General features: G+C 38.9%; 1 protein-coding gene and 1 long non-coding RNA gene across 3 annotated transcripts in view; one reads left to right on the top strand and one right to left on the bottom strand.

The window, feature by feature from the left end:
• Positions 1 to 11,390: 11,390 nt before the first annotated feature.
• LOC115946860 (uncharacterized) lies at positions 11,391 to 15,735 on the bottom strand. The gene is made up of 3 exons (XR_004080874.1): positions 15,671 to 15,735; positions 15,484 to 15,582; positions 11,391 to 11,873 (listed from the first exon to the last, which is right to left on the bottom strand). It is a non-coding gene; the product is annotated as an uncharacterized lncRNA (long non-coding RNA).
• A 3,335-nt stretch (positions 15,736 to 19,070) lies between these two features.
• Positions 19,071 to 24,570, top strand: part of OSBPL9 (oxysterol binding protein like 9) — a 62,239-nt gene continuing 56,739 nt past the window's right edge. For both annotated transcript variants that reach the window (XM_031050769.2, XM_031050768.2), the window contains exon 1: positions 19,071 to 19,269. In XM_031050769.2, coding sequence (XP_030906629.1) covers positions 19,159 to 19,269 — 111 coding nt within the window. In that variant the 5' untranslated portion in view covers positions 19,071 to 19,158. The remainder of the gene's footprint in view (positions 19,270 to 24,570) is intronic.

Below are 24,570 nucleotides of genomic sequence, written 5' to 3'. Positions count from 1 at the left end.
TCCTCAATCCCCTGGGTTAGAAAATAAACACAACAAAGCCCATCATTTTGCTCCCTCAAACTGAAGTGCACAGCAGTCTGTGATCCAGAGAGCCTCCTCCTACTGCTGTGGAGCTCTCCTAAGCGACAGCAGCAGCAGACTACGAGCTGTGCTTGCTGCTGAGGAGCTTGCTGGCAGTACCAGGTAGGTGGTTGTGTATCTTCACACCCTGGCCATGCACACAGCACACTCAGCTCCTCTGAAAGATGGATGGACTGTCAAAACACATGGTTGTTGTGCATGACCACTCTGTCTACAGCACCTGAGAATCGCTCAAGGTAACCACTGTGACCTTTACAAATTGAGTTCTATTTAGCCAACACAGAATTGATGTGGTCACTTTGCTGTTGAACATTCTGTGCCTCACACAGAGAAACATTGTCCTGGATGTCTCTAACCACCTGAGTTAAACCAACCAGCTCACAGCCTCAGGCATCTCTGTAGTAATTACAACACACTTGTCAGCCTGCTAACAATGAACTGTTGTGCTGCAGATCTGTACGAATCCAGAATGACAGCTCCCAGAAGGAAATAGCTATCTGCTTCTAAGCTGGAGTCAAATTATCATTGCCTGACATAGAGTCATAAAACTGGACTTCACACTTATTTTCTGTCAAGAGAAAAAACAGAGCTATTAAAAGCTACCCCAAACCTTTGGCAGGTTTGCAAAACAATGTCCTCCAATTCCTTTCATGGCTTAGCCATGTGCAGCTCCCTAGGGCTTGGCTAGCATGGAAACAGGGTACAGGGGATTTACTAAATGTACCACTCCCCTTATTTGCTCCTCAGTAGAAACACTGTTTTCTTGTCTGCCTTTGCTGATTCCATGAATCTTGGGCTTTCGCAGTATCTCCTGCACTGAGAATTGTGTAGATGTTGAAGGGGTAGTGGGATTGTGTGCTAGGTTTTTGGGAAAGCTTGTCACAAACGTGAGAAAGTCAAAAGGTCAGTGAACTAGGTAAACATTTAAGAGTTTAATTTCGTATCTTCTCACATTCAACATGAACTCTCCTGCAGAAAATGTGTTAATCTGCAATCTGCTCTGCAATAACTGCTATATATTGATTTATTTGTCCTAAGATCTTCTAGTACAGGACACTTTTGGTAGCAAAAGAATGTGGAGAACAGTATTAGCATGCTATTATTTGTAAGTGTAATGGAATTTTCTACGATTCCAAGTACTGACACTTTGAAAAATGGGTACCAGATCTCAGTGTTCTTTATTGCTTCTTTAAAAGTACAGTGCACAAGGTTAAGTCTACACTGGACAAACAAGTGACTACTAATAAATCAGAACCAGCTAAATGTCTTGTGAGGAATGAGACTTGCACCAGTGTAGCCACAATAGCAATGGCAGAACCGTTTTGGTGCAAATCCACATTGCAAGACACTTGTTCTTCTATAAAGTGACTTGTTCTGGTACAGCTGACTTGAATTTGAAACCTGTGCTGAAGCAAGATAGCAGGGAAAGGCCACCCACAAGTCAGCATCAGACACTAATGACCTCTGTGGTTTATAAATATCTTGTGATTACCAGATATCTTTGTTAGTAAAGCCAATAACATTTTAATCATATCCACTGGTCCTCCTGGAAACAACATCTTCAGTGTCCATCCCTTCTTTATTATAGCTTTGTTTACATTATGATCAGCACACAGGAAGCCCATTATTTTTTCCCCAAACAACACACAGGCATTTAGTATGACTTGTTCTGCTCGTTCCAGGAAAAGTATTATAACAACCTGTGAGCACTCAGAAGGCTGGCTAGAGGAATGACTCACTCCTGCCTCCCGCATACCTGAACATGAAAAGACATACTCAGCTTTCTGGAATTTGAGTGCAAAGCAGATTAGTAGCTCCAATATTACATGTACACAATTAAGGATCTATATGTCAGAACAATTAAATAATTTTGTGTTTTACAGAACAAAAGGAACAAGGAAAAGCGTATTACAGAACAAAAGAAAGCAGAAGAGAAGGCTCTGGGAAGACCTTAGAGCAGCCTGCCATTACCAGAAGGGGGTACAAGAAATCTGGAGCGGGACTTTTTACGAGGGCATGTAATGATAAGACAAAGAGGAATGGCTTTAAATTGAAAGTGGAGAGACTTAGCTTAGACATTAGGAAGAAATTCTTCCCTGTGAGGGTGCTGAGGCGCTGGCACAGGGTGCCCAGAGAAGCTGTGGCTGCCCCATCCCTGGCAGTGTTGAAGGCTCCTGAACGGGGCTTGGAGCAACCTGGTCTAGTGGAAGATGTCCCTGCCGTAGCAGGGCATTGGAACTGGATGAGCTTTAAGGTCCCTTCCAATCCAAACCAGTCTATAATTCCATGATTCTATATGTATGAACACACAAAATCCTGGCAAAAATATAATTACTGTTCTATGATCTGGAACTGGTTTACAGGTAAACAGAGACTGTCTTACGTCACACAGGTTTCAGAAAGCCAAGCAACAGCTGTACTCCTGATCTAAACCAGCATTTTTTTCAAGACTTGTGTTATTGTGACATCCCTCCTGAGAGTACTTTCCAGGACTAGCAACACCAGTTGTTTTAGGAAGTCAGAACTGTAGGCATGCCTTTGAATAGAAACACACCCCTGGATGTGATTTATGTGCTCTCTACATTTTATGCAGCTGCAAGTTTTCTACACGTAGGGTTACTGATAGACTAGTATCTTTTAAGGCCACAAGAGACCATTACAATAATCTAGCCTGACCTTCTTAATCAGATCTTCCATAGAGATCTGTTAATTTTTTGCATAAAACCTGTATTGTGCAAGTCCTACAGGTTATCTTTTAGGGGGACATCTAGTTATTAAAGTGTGTACACCGATCATTACAAAAACTGCACAGGAATAAACTGCTACTTCCTCCTGTCCTGTGCTCTTGGCTCCTTGTGGTGGTTTGCAGCTTTCCAATGTTATAGCTGCCTTGGAAGTGTTTTAAAGTGGGTCATGGAATAATCAAATTTATACAAAGTACAGTAGTACTAAAGAAGCACAAAGTTGGATATTAAAGTATCTTTGCATATTTCTTCAGATGAACAGTGCTTTCTGTTCAGAAATACTTTAATATATCTGAATTGAATTTCTTCATCTGGCAGTCTTATGTCACACAGAAACAAAGTACAGTATGGAATAATTGTACCTCTTTGGAAAATTATGTCATTTATATTGCAACTATTCAGAATCCCAAAGGGCAAAGCTATTTTTGAACTGTGATAGTTAGAAAGAACAATCTTGAATTTTTATCAAGAGATTGGAATGTTACAGTTGATAATAACTTAAATAAGGCTTGAGTGAATCTCTTCAAAAGAATTCTGTTTGATGGAACAGTTGGCAAATTTAAAATGCATCACTACAGACTCATGTATACCATTTTAAAACATACACAATTTATCTTTTCATGTAGACTGCAAGCATATTTTCCCCAACTAATTTGTATAAGCCAATTTCATGAATACCTCAAACTCCAAAAAGAATCAGAAAAAACATAGCTATATACCAGAGGCCAATTTGACCTCTTTGTAAACTAGATGGATGACATGCAGCAAAGTAACATTGTTCACATAGGATTTAGTTTTTAATTCAAGATGATATTTGAAACCCAGAAAAATCGTCAATAAGCATTAATATGCCAGGATGTCCAGCTAATGCAGCAGCTGGAGATTTAGCTGTTCCTTGTACAGCTTAATATATGCTCTGACAGAAATGGAACAAATGATACCCCTGCTGAAACAGCAACAGTCTTCATTATAAATTAAACACATCACTATTGTAATGTGTGTTGTACATTTGACCAAAATGAGGATTGAAAACTCTGCCAGCTACATTGTAAGCATAATAAAGGCTTCTACCTGATGTTTCTGTTCCCCTTTTTCTTAGAAATGTTGTCTATGCTATAAATCCAGCAAATGCCACCTTGCATTTCTGAAACAACTGCAATTCTATTATGTTTTAAGTAAATATAAAATACATAAAATCTCCACACTGAATTCCAAGCATTCCCCTAACCTAGAACTTATTAACTGTGCACTTTAGAAACATTATGAATTCATTTCAGAAAGTAAGACACAAAGTAATCAGGTAACAGAGCATGTTACTGGCCATTTGAATTTTTTTCTTCTCATGAAATGCTTTAAGACAAACTCAAGACTATCTATGGCATGATGCCATTTTGATGACATTAATCTTAACTCTTGATACTAACAAGTGTTTCTTCTTGATACTTTCATTTTTTCTCCTAATTATTCTAATCTTCTTATACCAAAACATGTTCTCAATTTTCTTTCATTTTCATCTAGTCTTAATTACAAAGAGGTTTGGAAGCTATGAAAATAAAATAACACTGAAGCAATAATGTTGATCGTAAGACAAAACCCATAACTTTCCCAAGACACAGTAACCTACTGCCTGCAACCAAGTCTTCAAGCTGAGCAAGCATTGAGACACTAACACAGCAAAACACTTAAAAAACATATTTAAATTCATCCCTATTCAGGACAACACAGCAGTCACATTTTACTCTAGTAGTTAAAAACGTTCCTAAATTTAATCTGCCACTTGGTTATGATATACTGTGGAGATGAGTCAAAAGTCTTAACAATAGTGTTAAATCAGTCATATTTCAGAGGTATTAATGATTTTGCCCTCAGAGTAGACAAGCACAGAGATGATTCAAACATATTAGTTAACCACAATTAAGCCACGTTTAAAACTAAGTGTTTTGATGCCTTTGTTGTTATGGAAAATATTGCAAATTGTTGATAAATGCAGTGAGAAGCAAGAGTAAAGCATTACTTGCCCACATCTGTATCAGTCCTGTGTGCTGTAAGGGAGACTGCAGGTGGCACTTTGTGAAAGCTATCAGGTACCATATTGCAGCCTTTCTGCAGAGAGAAGGAATCTGGTGTGAGTCTGCAGGAATCTCTACAGATACTCTACTGCACTCCCCCTTCTCAGAACCACAACCCTGTTGTATGTCCATAAATAAGAACCCACCACATGGGACTGTTTTTGATTTACAGCTCTGTAGCAGGAAATCCATTCTGTTACTCAGCCAACTATTGCACAACACCAGCAGGCAAGATGTTCCTTTAAGTGCAAAACATGTAATCCCACTGATGCCAACATGTAAGACTGAGGAATGCTGCGTTAAAACTTCTGTTTTCTGGACTCCTGAATTATGGACATGTAATTTTTTTTAATTCTTCTAAATCACTTCAGCAGTATCAATAATAGTGATGTAACTTGACTGATGAGATAGCACCTAAAATATCTGCCTTTATGAAAAATGTTTTAAACACATCCCATATCATGGCTAAATATCAAAGACTGAATTATTATTGCTGTAAAGGAGAGGTGCAGTGAACAGTCCACAATTTAACGTATGTTCTCACTGGGTTAAAGAATGCAACTGAAACATGAAATATTCTTAAAGATGACCAAATTACTTGCTTAATGACTGATCTGTTTCCCAGGAGTTTGGGTTTGTGTTTTGTTTATTTAAGATTAAGTTGTATAAGTAACGCAGCAGTGATTCAGCCTTGATGGAACTTTTAAAGGTGTGCACATGACTAAGCAGATGCAAAAGAGCATGAATTGAACTCCATCAGCTGACAAGGACTCACCTCTGTGTCACCTTACATTTCTTCCCTATTATCTGTAATAAAAGATATTTCATCACCTTCACCTGTTGTGTTCAACAGACAGCTAGAAAAGTCCACAAACTATTCATATGAAAAAGTTTATTTAACTGAGTTTTTGTAGCAATTAAAACAGCCATGGAAAATACTTCCAGTGAAATAATCACTGGGGCTTGAAAACTACATCAAGGATTTCAGTAGTTTCAAAACAGCTTTTCAATCAAATGTGCTCAGTTTACAAATAAAATAACATTTATTTATATTCCAGCCTTAAAAATGCACCCTAAACTCTGCAAAACAAGCTAACTCCTATTGTTATTAATATTAATTTAAATGGGATGCACAAAAGCTGAGAAGCAACTGAAGAAGGTATTGGAATAATTATATGTAAGTATATTAGATTACCAAAATTACTGATGATGATGCAAAAGTATCAAACCAGCCAGATTTTTCAGATTCCCATATCAGTTTAATTTGTGCAACATGACAAATTTGTCTTTCTTTAGAAGGACAAATCCCCCAGGGTGCTCACAGGACAAATAGATATGATAAATAAAAATTACAAAGAACACTAAGGTCCAAAGGAAAAAACTATTGAGATTTTAGGTCTAAGACAGAGGAAGAAGCCATACAGGCTAGCTATGTTCAGATAGCTAGATGAGTTTTACTGAAATAGGGGATGTATTCTTCCTGAAAGAATCTCCATGATTCAAAAGGCATTCAGATTACATCCCAAACTGAAATGTTCTTGTCAGTCTCTTCCTGTTTACTGAGGAGATAGGATCTGTTCCTGTTCAAAACAAGTTAGGTCTTGTGATTTTCCTTAGAGAAACACTTGGAAAAAATGATTTAGAGATTTTCTGTCTCCTTTCCTTGTGATAGCATTAGGTGATGGTAAATTATATATATTCAGATGAGCATGAGAAAAAAAAACAAAAAAAACCAACTTCAGAATCATCAGTAGAGCTATTTAGTGTAATGAATATATTGATGAGTTACTTTATTTAACTCCAATTCTCCTCAGTAGGGAATAAATCCAAGGCTAAAAATTAGCTGTGGGTCTCCTACATGGAACTACACAACAAATCCATTAGCTAGATAGCACTACTGTAGGCCCCAAAATACAAGGCATACAGGTACCTTGTAGAGGTCGAGGTCAAGAAAACCTATATTCTTCTGTTTATAAATACAGATATCCGCTGTTTATTCTTGCCTTTAAGTATCCTTATTTTTGTAGCTGGGATTCTCATGTATGTAAGATGTCCATTAACTTTAAATAACAAAAGTTTGCGACAGGCCTGGATGATACTGCAAAATTTGTTATATTCAAATGAAAGTCAGCGTAATACCTAATTCTGATAATTTCAAATCCCTTCTTCCAGTATGTGCAGTTCCTACAATCACATCTTTAAAATCTGTGGTTGTCCTCAATATAGGATTGAGACTTGTGTTTATAGAGTAATTTAAAAGACGGAGTTACCAGTATTGTTATACAGAGGCTTTGAAGAACCTTGGTGTGATACATCTCTGACTTTTGCAAAACTAAAGCCCAGGAAACCAAGCTGATTGTATGACATCTCAGAAAGAGTAGGTGCTAATTAAAAGAATGAGATAGAAGATCTGGGGGTGGTGGACATTTCTGAGAGTTTTTTAACTGTATTTATCATGTGCATTGGACAGCAAACTGGAGCCGATCCTATAGCTAGGCTTTTTTGCTGCCAATGAGGCTTGAAAGGGGAAAAGTATCCAGAAATTGCCTCAGGATATGGATGGGAAACTTTTGATCAGAGTCTCTGATAGAAGCACAGAAGCTTGGATCACTTCCTTGGGTCTCTAGATCATTTAATAGGCACATTTCCAGTCAGGTAACTGGGAATGACTGTACTTTTTATCTACTTCCTACTTCAAGAAATGTGGTAAAGGCAGGACAGTAGGCTTGGCCTATATGACTGGCATAGGCAAAAACCAGCCAGATGGTATTAATCTAAAAGAGTTTTCTTGCCCAAAACATAGCACCCACATCCTTGGCAGACTCTACAACCAGCAGAGAATCTCTCTCTCTCCCATTTACCATTGTCATACAGCTGTCTTTTTTATATATCTGTAGTTCTGTCCTTGCCCTTGTAGCTCTGTAATAACAAATTGTTCATATAAGAAAAGCATTATTCTACTAACAATACTCAAAAAGGCAAAATTTTAATTAGACTTTATTTTTTTCTTACAGGTACCTCAATTCTGTAGAATTGCTGAAATAAAGTTCATAAATTCCTGTAGCTCTTTTGGGACTGCTAATGTGAAAAGGAATGAAACTTCATACTTGAGTAAGTAATGTAATATAAAGATCTATTTTTTATCAGACGAGCAGATTAAATGCTACAAAAAAGTAAAATTCCTAAAATTTTAGATGTACAAATACAATTATTTGATTACAGAATCACAGAATGGTTGAGGTTGGAAGGGATGAAATGTGTGCTGCTTCCAGTAGGAAGAAGTATTTCCAAGCACCTCACTAAACCTAATGTCATAATTAGACTTTGTGTACACAGAATAAGATCTACCCAAACAATATAATAGATCTATATTTGGTCAACCTCCATTCACAATTTATTATAAACTATCTTACTTCAGTCTGATCCTCATCACCAGAGGACTCAAACTTTGTTGATAATGGAAACAATCTGTGGTTTTGGCTAATGTAAAAACATGGAAAAAGAAAATATAATCTAGAAAGAGAATCTATGACAAAATTACATTTATCCCTCAAGTCTCCTGGCTGGTTCTGGATTTACCATTACTTCCATCATTGCATTATGTGAGCATATTTCCTTCTTCCATACACAACTGCACAGCTGCTATACAAGTCTATAGTTTCAGTGTACTACATGAAGACAAAACAGCCTTATGTCCATATCTATGCTTGCAAAGAAATCCCTTCCATTTCCAACCAACATGGTATTCAAGAGCTGCAACAGAGCTGCACAATGCTGATGAGAAGGAAGTAACATGTTTCACTGAAAACCAGACAAGGAAATGCCTAAAACTGCAAGCTGACTGAAAGAGTAAAGGAATTGAATCAGCATTCTGGGGAAAGGAAGGAATAGGGAGGGGTGGAATAAGCAGTATATTCTTCCAAAAAACATATGTTCAAAGCAGATAACATACGAAAAAGATAAGTGCTACTAGTATGCCATAAATAATACAAAATTTACCTAATGTGCCATTAAAGTTTATGGACCAAATCCTCTTTCCTGGCCACGAAGGTACTTGAAGGCTCTTAGCAAGTTGGTTATAGCTTTCTGATCCACTATCCAATTCATCTGTAACACTGCAAAGGGACTGGAGATGATTTGTTTACAGAGGGAGCCAAACCGCAGTTTACCCTACAATCCCTTTAAGATACTGTTTATATGGGCTGTAAAACTGGTTACTACCTTAGATCTTAGTCTATTAAGAACTTTTCAGTCTAAAAAGAGACATTTCCTAGTGAGGACCTCTGGTGATTTTCTCTTATTTTGCACTGCCTGAGCACTGTATGGGGGATACTTGGACAGTGAATATGGCCACTTATAACTGCCCTCAGTTTCTCCAGCTGTATAAATGCTTCAATTTCTCCAAAATAAACAGAGTTTATTTAGATGTATGATTGCACATCCATGTTTACAGATCACTAAATTGCAAATCCAATGCAAATTTCTTGTGTTCTGGGGAACTGCATCCCTGGATGCAATGTGCCCTCTGAGCATGCATAACTTGAAACAGATGGTTCAACAGATGAGCTGCCAAACATACAAGGCCAATTCAAATGCCATCCAAAAGTAAAAGTTAAGTGGGATAAAAAGTTCTCCTTGTCCCACTTTAGATAAACAGGGGCTGTCTGCTTGGAAGATGCTCTTCTCCCCTTTTCTGCCTTTCTACTTATTCTTTCCAAATATGGCATTTAAATTCAGTTTTATCAGCTACCAAGATTTTATCATTTATATTCCAATTTTCTGTCTCTTTTTTCAATAAAGCTGCAGCCTCTGGAGCCAAGAAATTCCATGGGTTATTTGAGCTTTAATTAAAAAAGCCAACAAGAAAGCAGCAAAATACAGGACCCTACTGACCTTTAAGGTTGCCAAGAAAAGTCTGAAAATGTGAACCCTGAAAGATTCAGAGACCAAAATTCCTTTTTAACTTATGCTTTGGTTGGCAGGGCTTAAGCAAAAATAAATAATATAAAATACCTGTAATATGAAATCTACTGATTTCCCATTTAAACAATTTGAAACAGGAACAGCTACCAGAAAGTTTTTCCCAGCTCATCCTACCTCCTAGCCTTTCCACAGGATTCCCTGCCAAATACTTGCTCCATGGCTGTGCTAAGTGGAAGCATTGTTATACCTTAGGCAATGCCTTCACTGTAAAGTAAACCTGATTTAAAGCTACTGTATGCCTTGGTTTCCACAAATACGCCATGTTTTTTTTTCCATCTAGATTTTTTTCATGAGGACACACACATTTATGTACATATCTCTCTGTCCATCTCCCTAAACTCTGTATCTAGTTGTCTCAGTGTGTTAACATCAGGAATCCTCACACAGTACATTCAAAAACCCAGAGAATGGCAGATGGCATCTGCAGAGTTTCTCTGTGCATGAAAAAAAATCAAGAAGTAGTTACACTGTCTGAGCATTCACAGTACAGAACATGCCCATGTTGCTAGTGGGAACAGAAATGACAGCAATCACTTGAGTCAGCCAACCACTACTAAGATCAGTTGCAGTGCAGAGATTTACCTATGCTTCACAGTCACTGCATCAGTTGACAATGTGCTGATTATCCCCAGAAATCTTTAAAGTGCTAAGTGAAGGATTTGTGGGTATACAGCAAAAAAAAAAAAACCCACAAAGAAATTGTATGTTGACTTTACAGCGAAGACAAATACTCAGAATGCAAGACTGGTCCTCTACCTATAAGAACGTTGTCCTCCACGTGTTTTAGGAACTCAGTGTAATGAGTAAATTTAATGCAGTGACTCTGAAGCAATTAACTGTATGAGACATCATCCCTGATGTTTACCAGATTAAATTCCCATCCAAAACTGTAAAGCCAAGAAGTCATAAAGTCTTACAGGTAGAATGGGTTAATGTTATCTATGTAAATGGTAGTTGGATTGTGGGTAAAACTGTTTTGTCTGAAATTGCCAGATACATAAACTAGAATCTGAAAGATTGGTAAGACAACAGTTCAATTACTACTGATTTTGCTGTATTCAGAAGAGCTACATCTTTTCTCCAGCTGGCATAATAGAAACAGCATAGTTAGAACTAGTCAGCATAAACTGAAGAGTCTAATACTAATAAAAAGTACAGATCCTCCTATTTTCTTACACAATATAAATAGCAGAGCTTACCTTTGGGTATTTACATGCTTTAATCTTTAAGTCAATGCAATAAATTTTGCTCCTCATTATGTACATGTAACCACATCAACACCAATGGAACACACAAGTATGAACAACTTTTGGCTTGTTTGGCCTGAACTTGAAAGACTTGACTGAACTCCTATTTCTGTTTGTTATCTTATTTACAGAGACTTAATCTACAAACTATACTGCAAACTTGACCAGTACATTAAAACAACTATTTATCGTCTATACCTCAAATACTCAATTGTAAGAAAAGATGGGACCTTAAACATTACCAACTTCAGCTTATGCCATGGAAATCAAAGTCTCACTGTATACCGTAGAACATTTTTATGCTCAGACTTGATTGTTAGTTATTCCTCACAAGTTTATTTTCAAAAATTAATTCTGTAGGACAACAGAAAGCAAATGATGTAACTCCATTCTGACAGCTGTCCAGAGAATTTGGTTAACTCCAGTAGCATTGGCAGATTTTACTATTAATGTTGTTGTAGCATTTGCTTAGAAGTTACGTTGCAGTCACTGTTGAAATTAAATAGTTTATCAGGGTGCTGGGAAATAGGAATAGAACAGAATGAACTTTTGAAAATTGGAAGCAAACATGCAACAAAGCCTGGATTATTTTCATCAAGTTCTTGGCTTACAAACTGAGTAACAGAGCTGGTCTGTGCATGCTGCTGCCTACGAGCTGAGTAGGATCCCCTTTGTTTCCATCCATGACATCTGGGCGTATCTCAGCAGTTCTGAGCAACTTTAGCTTCAGCAAGTGTCAGTGAAACTGCCTGTGTTAAGAGAATGGGGCAAAATAAAGTTTGACTAAAAAATGTAAAATTAGGCTACAATACTATTAAAGATCTCCACAGAAATTCCACTTTTTTACTTGGAAAGAAAACAATCTAAAAACCTCCTGGACAGGATACCTATAGAGTCCCTTAGCTAATGTGAAAATAAGAACATAATATTAGAGGTAGTGGATCAGAAGGAAGGTCTAAATAGGCCAGTGTCCTGTCTCCAGCAGTAGCAATAGCTAGTAGCTATGGAAGGCAGTAGGAGTACATAAGCACATAGCGAGACTGGCCTGGTGTACTTCCCACACCTCCAATAATTTACAGCTCAGAAGTCACCCGAGCTGGAGTTGTTTAATTGGTGTGAGTGGTTGCTTTAAGTCTAGACAGCTGATGAATGTGTCCTACAACACAGCCCAGGCTTTTGTCTTCATACTACTAAGGTTGCAAACCTAGCCAGGGTGGACTATGGCTTTTCTCTGATTGTTAAAGCTGGGTTTTCTCCCTGCTGATAGCAAACTGATGAGGTGGCAGGAGGTGCTGCTCTGAACCAAAGTCTCACTTCAGCTGGAAACCAGATGTTGCTGCATTCTGCATGTGTCTGCTAACTCACACATAGCCAGAATAGACTTCTGACAGATCCTCAGAGCTGTCAAAGTAGCAAAACATCCATCTGCTCTCTAAATTGAGGTCCAAGTGCAGATTATGAATTTTGGGGAACAATTTGAGTTTATTCTGCCAGTTCTGGTGGCTACTTATTATTCTTCCACTAAATCAATTCTCTGCTTCTTTCTCATTTATCATGAAAAGGAGAGAATTAGTAAGATGAAAAAATAATTTCTGCATTTTCACTTCCATCGGAACAAGGAGGAAGCAAATCCTGCTTAAAGTAGGCACAAAAACTGATTATTTTAATTCTCAGATAAGAAGAAAAATATTTCTCCAATATTCGGTAGGATAAACCTTGCTAGCTTTATTTCCCATCCTTACACAAGAAACAGTAACTAAAGAAAGATCTTTTTGGCATCCCAAAATCAGGGCAGTATTAGATGAGGGATTATGCTGTATACAGGGCTCCTTCTATACACAAATCACTGAGAGTGATTCTAGGTCTAAAAAAAAAAAATATTTGACCTGAAATTCCAGAATAAAATGCAGAAGGAGCCAGAAACGGATTCTAAATTGAAACTTAAGTTTTAACAGATACCCATTTAATACTTATAGCTATGCAAATAAAATGAGTAATAGAAGCACTCAGTGGAATAGTGCTTATTCTATATACTTAATTGCTCACGTCTAGGTCTCCATGATTTCCCTTTTATCTTCCCTTTCATCGCCATAGATATCCCACCTATTACCCTAAAAATTACTGTAGTCAGTTTAATATGTTATTTTTCCAATTTACCTGGGGGGGGAGGAGAACAACATGGACACATTTTAATCAGACTTTGTACTAGACAGCAAGGCTACTGTTTATAACAGCCTTATAATATGCATATATTTTGGAATCTACTAGTGTGTGCATATATACTAACTTTGATATTGCTGTATCAATAACATAGTGTACAAATTAAAAATAAACCTAGCCTATAATCCTTATGATTATGGACAATACTCTTTAAAATACTAAATCAGTTCTTACCTTTTCCCTTGCTAAATTTCCTACATGTCAAACTCTACTGTAAATAGTCTAAATTTTGTGAGAAGACAATGTATCTACTACATTCTTGCAAAACAAACTGACTACAAAGAGCAAGTAACCTTATTTGAAACATACTAATAGGCCAAACAGTATGAAAAGAGGTAATGTTTGGAAACCTTTGGGAAAAGAGGTTGTGCTTATTTGCCTTTTTGTACTAGTGGGTTGCCTATCAAGGCTGCAATAAAGTAAACATTCCAGTTCAGCAACATTCCTCTACATCTTTTCGATGTCTTTGTGGAGACTAATGTAGAAAAATCACTTATTTGAGGTTAAGAAAATAGCAGGGACTTCTGCATGAAATATTAAATAAATTCTGCCCACAGGATGATAAAATGCTTAAATCAAATGATGAGACATTACCCATCTAAGCAATGCATTAGTATAAAATGTGATTCAGCATGCTATGAACCTTTAACTCTTGCACTCAGCAAAGACATCAGGGCTGTTGTTCTTAAGACTGAATTATGATGCTGTCAGGTTTATAATAAAATAGTACTAAGATTATAGTGAATCATTTACCCTGCAAAATGCATTCCAGCATTTTTATAGTTGCTAGATTGATTTCCAGATTACCAGAGCTCAATCTACGTGCAGATGGAAAATCGCTCACATAATTGTTTCTTCAGTACAAAGGCTAGGCAAGTCTTTTAATTGTTTTGGACTAGATATATATTTAAGTTACAGATGTTGTTAGAAGGTGCTTTCACTATTAAATTTGTATTGCTGTTAATGCCTTAATCTCTGAACAGATGAAAGATCTCACATGTGACCAGGACAGGTGAGAGGAATTCTCTGATCTCTGTGTAAAGGGAGTACAGGAGATACTTATTTGCCTTTAAGAAATGTAGGTAAGTTCAGACATGTATTTCTTTTGAAGATGCTGAGTCCTAAAATGCCACTTTAGGTCTCTTGCAACTCTTAGATGATGTCATTATGTCAAACTGTCCTGCAAAACTGTAACCTCTTTCATGAGACAGTACCAAAATATAAGTTATGTTATTGTCACAAGGCTACTCAAATCTATAATGCCCTTAAAACGTGTTTCTTTGTATACCTTGTCATGGGATTTGGTCAGTGAGTCACTTCAATTTCATAACCGAATACCATCACACCCTGTTTTTAACACACACTGCAACATCTGACGAACTTTTCCAAGTCCTGTAATATATCAGTGCCAGTTCAGTGAGTCAGCTGCCTCTTTGCTGCATCATCCCCCAGACATACAGCAATACTACAGAGGAATAAATAACTACAGACATAATAAATCTTAGTTTGGGGATCATCTCTATCTTTCAAAAGCAAGATTGATTCTTCAGCCCTTTCTTGAATGGTAACACATTTTGGCTGAACACAATCCGTATGTTTTTGGGAAATGGCTCCAATATCGTAATGCTCTCCAGTACAGCTCTAAACATTCCATGAAAGGATGAGAATCTAGTGAAACCTTTCCCAAAAACAACCATAAGCTGTATGTAGAAACAGAACACAGACTCTGAGGCCTGAGGTCTTGAATTCCACACCACCTGTGCTAATTTGATTTTTTTCTGGTGTATGCTAATATGGAGTCATTTAGAAGACTCAGAAAGGTCTCTACCTCTCAGCAAGGTTCCTCATCCCTGATCTGGAGCACTATGAGAACTGATGAAAAACAGAGAAAAAACAGATTAAAATGGACAGGATTGGGAAAATTCCTTGCTGATGGCTTTTATTTGCTGGTATGACACAGGAATTGGCAAGAAAGGCCCAAGATATAATGATTTCTTTGCCTCAGAATGACAGGGAATCAACTACTGTCTTCATTCCACTATATTGCTGATTTTTTTTCATAAACATTTTTATTAAAACCAGTGACAGTCTAATAAATCTATTCAGAAAATCTACTTACCATGGCACTTAATGGCATACCTGATTTAATTATCCTCTTCTAAGAGCAACTGCTTGTAGGGTAAAGGTGATTCTCTCCTATCTATCTTCCATTCTGCAACCCCTAAACCAAACATAATTCTGAAGAAATAAAATAAAACGTTTAGGCTCTGACATTGTTCCTGTTCTTAGTGTAGTCAGCATATGTGTTAGAGGGACTAGGAAATACCTTTAAAGGACAGTAGCAGGAGACTGAAGCTGACAGAGAAGACTTCATCTTCTGCTTGACTGTAATTTATTAGCACGTTTATTACCTCTAAAAAAAATCAAATTGAGAGAATTTTTTACTGAGGGTACAAATAAAAGACACTACTTCCTCCCAACAAGCAGAAAAAGAATTATCCAGCATCAGGCTAAAATGTCATTTCTTAATTATAATGATTATGCTGTCAGTGGTTGACACAGTGACCTGATAGGACAAGAAATGCAAAATGAAATCACCAGCCCATTTCTGAAGTGGGAAAAGGAAATAAAATGTCATTTGTTCTCTTCTCAAATGGCTTCCTTATGTTTTACAGAACTCGGAGTGGTTGCAGCTGTTGGGAGAAGCTAGAGCTACTTTCACTGCTGCCAGTCACAATCCCAGACACCCTGAAGGAATCTACAAGCCACACAACTTCACCACTGAAGTTCTTCAAAGTTAGTTCAGCTATAACTTCAGGAAAATTCACAATATAAAGGCATCTTCCTCTTAAAGAAGCAGACTTTCAGCATACTTCTGCTTCTCATTCCCTCTACCCTGGTCCTTTGCCGGTAATTCAGTCAGCAGTACCTTCCTCTTGGCTAGAATCCATACAGATTTAAACTATAATGGCCAAAACCCATCCCAGCTATAATTTATTGGACAAGTTTAGATAAAGGAAAAGAACATGGAAAAAAATTTAAAAGTAGGGTACAAGTTGGGATGTCCTGGAAAACACAGAAAGGATTGGACATATCTGAGGTTTTTCCCTACATTCCTGCTGGAACAGTGTGAGTACTCTAGAGGCCATCTTATTGGCTAAACACGGTGCCTGGTCAGGAAATCCATGTGTGGCCAGGTTACTACAGGAAGGTAATTTAACTGAGTCCTCTGTGTGGCAAGAGAATGATGCTGGACAGGATTTTCAGCTGATGGAACAGTGCATAAAACAAAGGCAGCACAAGATAACAGCTGCTGCTTTCTGTCCAGTTCTGCTGACCTCTGCAGTAGTAGTTCTCTCAGATGACAGTACTTTACTTGAAGGGGTTAACTTAAGCATTGTAAAATACAGAGAACTTCACAATAAAACTGCCTATAATTACAGAAAATAGCAGCTTTTGTTTCAAACCGCAGATAGAACATGTTAAAACAAACTAAAATTTTCTATTAAGGAAGTAACTCACTAAATTCTGTTATTTTATTAAAAGTCATTGATGCTGCTGATGTAACATATAAAGTAATCATGGTAGGTTTTATTACAGCTGTTGCCAATTTCAGTTTATTCTTTTGTTTAAATGAACTAAAATGTTTGCAGTGATCTTTCAAAGCAATTTGAATGGGCACCTGGAATCTTTATCAGAAGGATCTAAGCCTAAGCCCCTCAACAATGCCCTCATGAACCATGGTATGTATAACCTATACTGAAATAATCCGACATACACGAAAGACACATCATGCTGGTATGTCAAGAAAGTACATAAACTTGTATCATCCTTAATGCCGATAAGACTACAATTTCATATGTATTTATTTAAATTTGTGAGGTATTTGAAAAACCCTGATTCTCTGATCTCTGCCAAATTACCTAAAGAGAATAACCACAGTGCATTTGTAAAAAGAAACCTTGAGCTGGATTCCCTTTACCACCTGTTAACAGTTTTCCATCTACACCAGGACTTTTAAGGTTTAGCTAAAATACACGCTGCTTCTAGTAGAGACAAGTCTATGGCACATTTCCCCCCAAAAAGTCAAAGAGAACAAAGAACTCAGAAGATATTCAGTGTATGCCAAAGTTCAGCCTCTGGCAAACCAGGGTAAATAGAATGCTCTTATGGAGAATTTCTCATTGAGAGTGCTTTACCTACAGGCAGCCAGTCCACAGTTAAGCCAAGAGATAATTTTTGCACAAGCCCTTTCTATAGTTTCAACTTGTGGTAAGATACACTCAAAGTAGTGAACTGAGATGATAAAGCTCCAGTCCAAATACAGCTTTAAATGGTAGTACTAGTAATGTTCTGGCACCATCTCATGTTTTTTGTTTTGCTTGCCAGGGTCTGATCTCTAGGCAGCCATGCTTTGTTTAGTCAGTGAAACTAAAGAAGAAAACAGGCTACTGAGGTCACATACAGCTTGACAAAGAATGTTATAATTAACAAGCTGGGTTTCAAGACTGGTAACACCATGTATAAACACACCACCAGATGACCCCAAGGGGCATTATAAAGTCAATGGGATAAATTCCACTTGCTAGCAAACTAGTAAGCAATGTGAAATGGGAAGATGAATAAAAATATGGAAGTATTTCTTATTCACTAAAATCAAATAAGGAAGCTCTGCCTTTGAGTGATTCTTTTTTCACAAGGGGCAACCAGGGTGATTTTTCTAATTAGTTTAACTTAGTATAAAGGTGCAGTACTGTAAAATACTAGAACTATTTCAGCCCTACTATAAAGGTATCTTTATATTAAAATCATAAAAACAACCCCACAGGTTTATAGCTGATGAAAAACAAAAAAAGGGAAAGAGGCCATTCCATGAATACTGTTAAGATTACGTGACAAGCACAAACCTGATGGTAAAAGCACTATTTCTGCCGCTATATTGTTTATCCCTAGGAAGCAACATGAGTATCTGTATGGGTCCTTTGAAGTTTTTATGTTGAAGTACAACTGAAGTTATGTACTTGTCAGAGAATATCAGTGCCAAAAACATGCCTTGCACTGAACAACACATTTACAATTGTCCACAGCTCCTGGGGAAATCATTTCGCATTCTTGGCTCAGTCCACAGGAAAGCTGTATCCCATTTAAACAAGCTTTACCATTCAGAGTCCTTAAGTCCTGAATGCTTTGCACATTCTAGCCCTGTGGCCCCATTCAGTAACAGACCCAGACCCCTGAACTCAATTCGTAAGCCCAACATGCGCTCTGGACAGGCAAACAACAGAAAGACACCCACAACAGTGAGAGAAATAAAAAGCTGCCGTGGCATCAAGTATTTTAGGGGACAGTTTAACACCCTCCCTCCCTTCACAGAACAGACACACCAAGGCGTCGTCCCCTCACCACATCACAGCTACCGTGCAAGCCCTCCCTCACGCCGCGCCCTCTGCCTCCCCTAAGCCATGAGGGTGCCCCACTATCTCAGGGACCGGGCCCTCATACAGCACCCATAAACCCAGCCCACTCCAGAGGACACCGAGCTACTCCCGCCGGGCACTCCCCTCCTCACCACACAATTCCCACTCTCACCCGCCCCCCCCCACCTCCCCTTCAGCCGTTGGGCCGCCAGCCCCTCCCGCCGCGCGTGCCCGCTGCGCACGCAAACCACGCCCCCCTCGGGGAAGAGTGGCTCCTGGCCCCGCCCCCTCGCTGCGTGCCCCGCCCCGTCCCTCCTGGCGGCCGCCGCTGTGTCTCTCCCCCGCTCCCCTTCGCCGCACGGGCGGGGTGCGTGGCGGTGCCGGTTCGGTGCCTAAGATGGCGTCTATCATGGAGGGCCCGCTGAGCAAATGGACCAATGTCATGAAGGGCTGGCAGTACCGCTGGTTCGTGCTGGACTACAACGCCGGGCTCCTCTCCTACTACACGGTGAGAGGCAGCGGCGGGCCGGGCGGGTGAGGAGCCGGGGAGACCGGCTGAGGTGCAGGGTGGGGGTGGGGAGGGGACTCGAGGCGGTGTGAGCGCTCGAGCAGCCAATGGGGAAAGAGGAGGCGGCGGGCGCAGCCAATGGGGTGGCGCTGCGGGGAGATTTACCGGTGGGGGCGAGTGGGGCTGTTATTGTTGGCGGCGGCGCGGGGGCAGGGTGCGCGCCTCCAGGGTGGGGTCGTTGGGCGGCAGCGGCCGTCGGCCTCCTCACAGCCCCCGGGCGAGGGCGGCCGGCTGCCCCTCGGAGCGGGTCCGGCTCCGCGATGGCCTCGGGCTCCCGGGTCTCGCTGTCTCAAGTGCTGTCCTCTCTGTCCAGCGGGAAGTTGCTGTCGTCCTGCTGTGTTCTCTCCGCCCAGTCGGAGGGCCCGAGGGAGTGCTGCTTTCCCGCGCCGCTCACCTCAGGAGCTGGGCTCGGTCTCTCCCGGTCAGGGACGAGTTACCGGACGGTGCGCTGCCGACACGCGGGTCCCTTCCCAGTTCGGGACTGACTTTGCTGTTTCCGTTGAAGACTTCCTACTTTCAAGCACTAACTTTTAAAGTGCAGTGTAGTAACAGTCATGTGTTCTTGGCTTCTTTTTTATTGTAGCCACTGCCAGGTCCCGACTCACTGCTTCAGCTTTTTCCATAAAAATGTGAATTAAATCGCAAATATTCTAACAGTATGAATAATTTTTTTTTCAAGGATGTGCCCTAAAATGGGAAGGATAACTGACTGAACCACGTGCATAGATAAGTTTTCATAGAATGGAGCAATTCATATTAGTCTGTAAGTCTGGCTAAAACAAATACACGTTTAACCTGTAGTAAGATGCATTAGATTTACAGCAAGTAACTTGGAGCATCATGCTGTCTGTAAAGCTTTATTCATGCTGGAGGATTGCATATAAAACTCTTTCCCCCCCCCTCTAGGTCTGTATTTACAGCTCTACTAGATGAGAGCTTATCTCTCCAGACCTAGGAGTTTATAAGACAAAACAGTTACAGACTCTCAAACAATTTTGGCTCTTGTGGGTTTGAAATCCCTCACCTGGAATCTGGATGGAGAAATGAAAGTGCTGCTTAATGGCTGTTCAAATGCCAGCTGCTTGACTGGGATGAATTAGTGAGTGTAGTCTACATAGAGGTCCAAGGTGCAAAATTACTTTATAATTCAGCTCGGAAATAGAAACATTTACTGATGACTAGTGCGTATAATAATAATAATTCTGGTTATTGCACTGACGTTCTATGGTTTTCACTTGTTTAATAAAAAGAACTTTTTTGTATTTCATTATTTCTTATGATTAGGTATCTTTACATATGCATTACACTTACAGTTTGAATAATTTATTATGTTCTCTTTTATTACAACGACTCTGAGACCACAAATTTAAAAATCCTGGTTTTTAACTCTCTGTCCTAAAAATCTAGTTAGGTTCAAGAAACCAAATCATGTTTTCTGCTCCGTGTGCCTTTACCACTAAAAAATGCCTGCCATAACATTTACTTTAGAATGCTTTTCATACCCATGTGCTATCTTTTCTGCACATATGTCTGTAAAGTACTTGTTATGCCATTTTCTAGACATCTGAATTCGTTCTTGTACCTAAGGGTGTGTACTGCGTTGAAAGACTGGCTGCCAAAAGAGCTGATCACTCAGCATGCACACTGCTTCATGTGTGCTGCGTGATTACTCATAGGGCTGCAGGGTCAGAGCAAGGGGTTGAAATACAATTCAGATCAAGTCCCAGTTGACTGCATACCTCACAAGTACTAATATTAGCAGTGAGAAGGTGGTGGGATACTGCTTCTTTCAGCTCTATGTTTAGTTTTAGAGTAATAACTCCTGACTGGTAGTTTATAAAGCTGCTTATAGTTTATAAGCATCACTAATTTGGAGTGTTAGCAGATTTGCCTATGTATTTATGTGGGGAAATGGCCTGTTGTGATTCAGTATATGCAGACTTGTATTTTGAATTAAAAGCTTATCTGTGTGATCAGGTGTATAGGGTCGCATATTCCATTCCCCGAGTCAGTTTCAGTTTCAAGCCATATAATTGCCTTGCTGTAAGCATAACTGAATAATTTTTGAGCCTGAAACTGGCCCTTCCCTATGAGCATAATGCATGGGTGGGGTAGGCTGATATTGTTTGAGCCTGGCTGTATAGACTTGCAATGTGGAAACAGTTTTGCTGATGGGAGAGATTGCCAATAGCTGATCACCTTTCACTTACTCATCTCCTCTCAAGGCTCCTTGGCCCATTCCAATCCAGAAAGCTGCGCTTGAAGAAAACACTTGCTCCAGTAGATTCAATGGCCAATTAACCTTTGGCAGAGGAGCAGTGGAAAAGTGCAGGGTAATAACTTCTGATGCACCTAACTCCGTCAGAGCCAGATCCAGCCATATAGTCTCTTCATAGGTATGTCCTTGTGCAGTTGTATTTAGGTTCCTTTGGTAGTAACTTAAAATAGGCTGCAGAAAAGTACCCCTAATGTAAAATAAGCATTCAAACAGAATTAGTGTGTAATAGTATTGCACTTGGAGGGGGGAGAAACCCCAGAGCATTTAAATTAGCATGCTTTGTCTTTTGGTAAAATAAGTAGATATTAACCTAAATACATTTTTGGATACATACATCAAAAGCGAATTAATTCAATTAAGTTTGCATTTCTGACCTAATTAGAACTTTCAAGGAGTAAGGCAAAAGATTTTGCACCAAGTATGAGTCAGAAAAAAAAAAGCTGATTTAATGTTCACACTTATTTCAGTTTTCATTTGTGTTTTCGTTCCGCTCTACTTTGTTGTATTGCAGTGAACACTAGTAGCACTACTTGCACGTATGAATGCAAATGTTTCTCATATGCATTTCCAAGGTGTTTCACAAAGGTTTTTTACAATACCAGATTGTTCACTTTTTTCCCACTTGTGTAGTTTGTGGGGCTTTTTTTCTCTTTCAGAATAGAAAGAAATGAGTTTATAATTACATTTGTTTACATTTATGTATTGTTATAAATTTATGAAATTTAAACTTAATTACTTTTATGGTAAGTTGCTGGTACCATTTTGGATCAGTGTGACCAATGTTTTGACAAATTACTTCTTTTTTTGCCACTCAGTATTCTTTGATTTTTGAATCCACTCATGCTTCCTCTTGATGGTATAACAAATGTAAGTCTGCTGAAGCATTGTGGGTTTTTCAGTGTGGAGTTGGCTGCACAGACAATATTCAGCAGAAGAGTCTGGAAGTGGCTCATTTCTGCCTTCTTCTGGCACAGGAGCTGTAAAGTTGTTCCATGAGCTGGACTCCAGCTGAAAATAACTCTGCTAATTTATTTTTTCAGCTGAATTTGTTCTGTTGTTTGTGTTCCGCATGTCAGTGTAAAAATGTGTGCTGGCATTGTACTGGAAGATAGCATGGAGACAAAGAAATGGCTAGAGAGGGAGTTGAATGCAGTTTGCTTTTTGTTTGTGTTTTCTGGCAGATGTGCTGTCTTAAGTACACATCAGCTAGAGCCTTGATTACCTTTGGGAATCCTGCAGAAATAATCCAGAGAGCCCCTCAAGGTTGAAAATCTGATTTAAATTCTTGTTTTAAGTGTGCTCTTTAAATAAATACTTTAATTGTATAATAAATTGCAAGCAGAACTAGCACAGCCATGCAAACAATGCTGAAACCAGGGTCAGTAGATAGGAAGATCTGTTCCTTAAATATTTTAAAACTCTCTATGATATTTGGTGGTATTTAAAGGAAAACTGATCAAAATGTTGTAGACAAACAGCTGCCTTGTATAGTGAATGAGGGTTGCAAGAAAAAAGAGTTGTGTATGACAACTCCACAGTGTCTGTTTTTGAAACAAAATTGGATAGCCTCTCACCATCTTAACGGCTCTTATGCCAGTAAATGCCTGAAGAAGAGATTTAAATGCTCAGATATTCTATTGTTTTACTAATCATTCCATCAAACTACCAAAAACATAATGCTGGTTGAATACTTGCAGAAGCAAAATCTGTGTGAAAGCAGTCATTGGGAGGAGGTAGTTGTGGTGGTGTAAAAATATTAGTCTCCTGCCACTCTTTAAAGTTTGCTGCTAGTTAGCAGCTTTAATACTGGCTGTGCTGTGTTGAAAAACTGCATGTGCCTTGAACAGTCCAGATGTTGAGCAGGGGGGCTTCAGTTTTGCAGAAGTTTCATGAGTCTTTGCTGTCAAAACAAATCTTGTTGACTTGGTCTTAAATGATGCCTCTGAAGCTGGAGTCATGGCTCAGTGCCCCTATAGTAGAGACTTTCAATTGAATGCATTTTGCTGCTTTTTCCAAATACAGTTTCTCAATCAACAGCTGTGTGCAAAAATTCCAAGAAAACAGGAAAAAAAACCATCTGCTTTTGCATAAACATTCCCTTTGAGGTCCCTGCTTTCCATTCTCAGCCAAGGCGGCACTTTTTCCTGTAATAACTTGATCTGTCACATGCCCTGCAAATAGCTCAGTCAGTCAAAGAAAAAACAGACAAAACTATAAGCAGACTACGTACAATAATAAAAATAATTCTGAATTTATGGTCACAGAATAAAAATATGCAGCACTAAACTGAATTTTGTACATAATTTTGACTTTGTATCACAGGTTTGGATGAACTGAATAAATTGCTATAGGATTATTTGAATAGTTGACTCCTTTTCCATTGTTGGGCAATGGATCTGGTTTTAAGGCCTCCAAATACTTTCTCATCACTTTGCAGTGCATGTCAGTTGGTATTGCCCATCAATATGAACATAATGTGCCCGTTCATATTTGTTCAAAAATATTTGATGGGTTGATTTTGTCCCAGCACTCTGAACTGCATGTCCTCCTGCCTTTCAAAGCCAACCATGTCTGCTCTGTTGATCTGGTGAAGCATAGCTGGGTGCTTATGTAGGATCTGGATCAAGATAGGTGCAGTTTGCCAAATCAGACCAGTATAGATATGTGCAAACTGGATGCAGAGAAAACCAGTTCAGTACTGAATTTGTTTGCTTACCCACAAAATCTCATCTATTGCATGGTTTTGATATTTTATTAGGTGTGCAAAATAAAACTGGTAGCAATGTAGAGGATCAATCTTTGTTGTTATTGTTAGATTACAATTTAGTTTAAGGTTTCTGGCTATTTAGAAGTCTTCCCTCAACGCAGGTTGGGAATGGAGCAGTTTGAGTCTAATGAGCTAATGAATTGTCAGATGAGAGAGACAATTTAATGAATAAGCTTTGTTTAAAATAGCTTAGAGT

The sequence above is a fragment of the Melopsittacus undulatus genome, chromosome 6 (genome assembly GCF_012275295.1).
Source record: "Melopsittacus undulatus isolate bMelUnd1 chromosome 6, bMelUnd1.mat.Z, whole genome shotgun sequence".
Lineage (NCBI taxonomy): Eukaryota > Metazoa > Chordata > Aves > Psittaciformes > Psittaculidae > Melopsittacus > Melopsittacus undulatus.
Note: the sequence above shows the minus strand (reverse complement) of the source record. Positions and strands in the feature narration are given on the sequence as shown.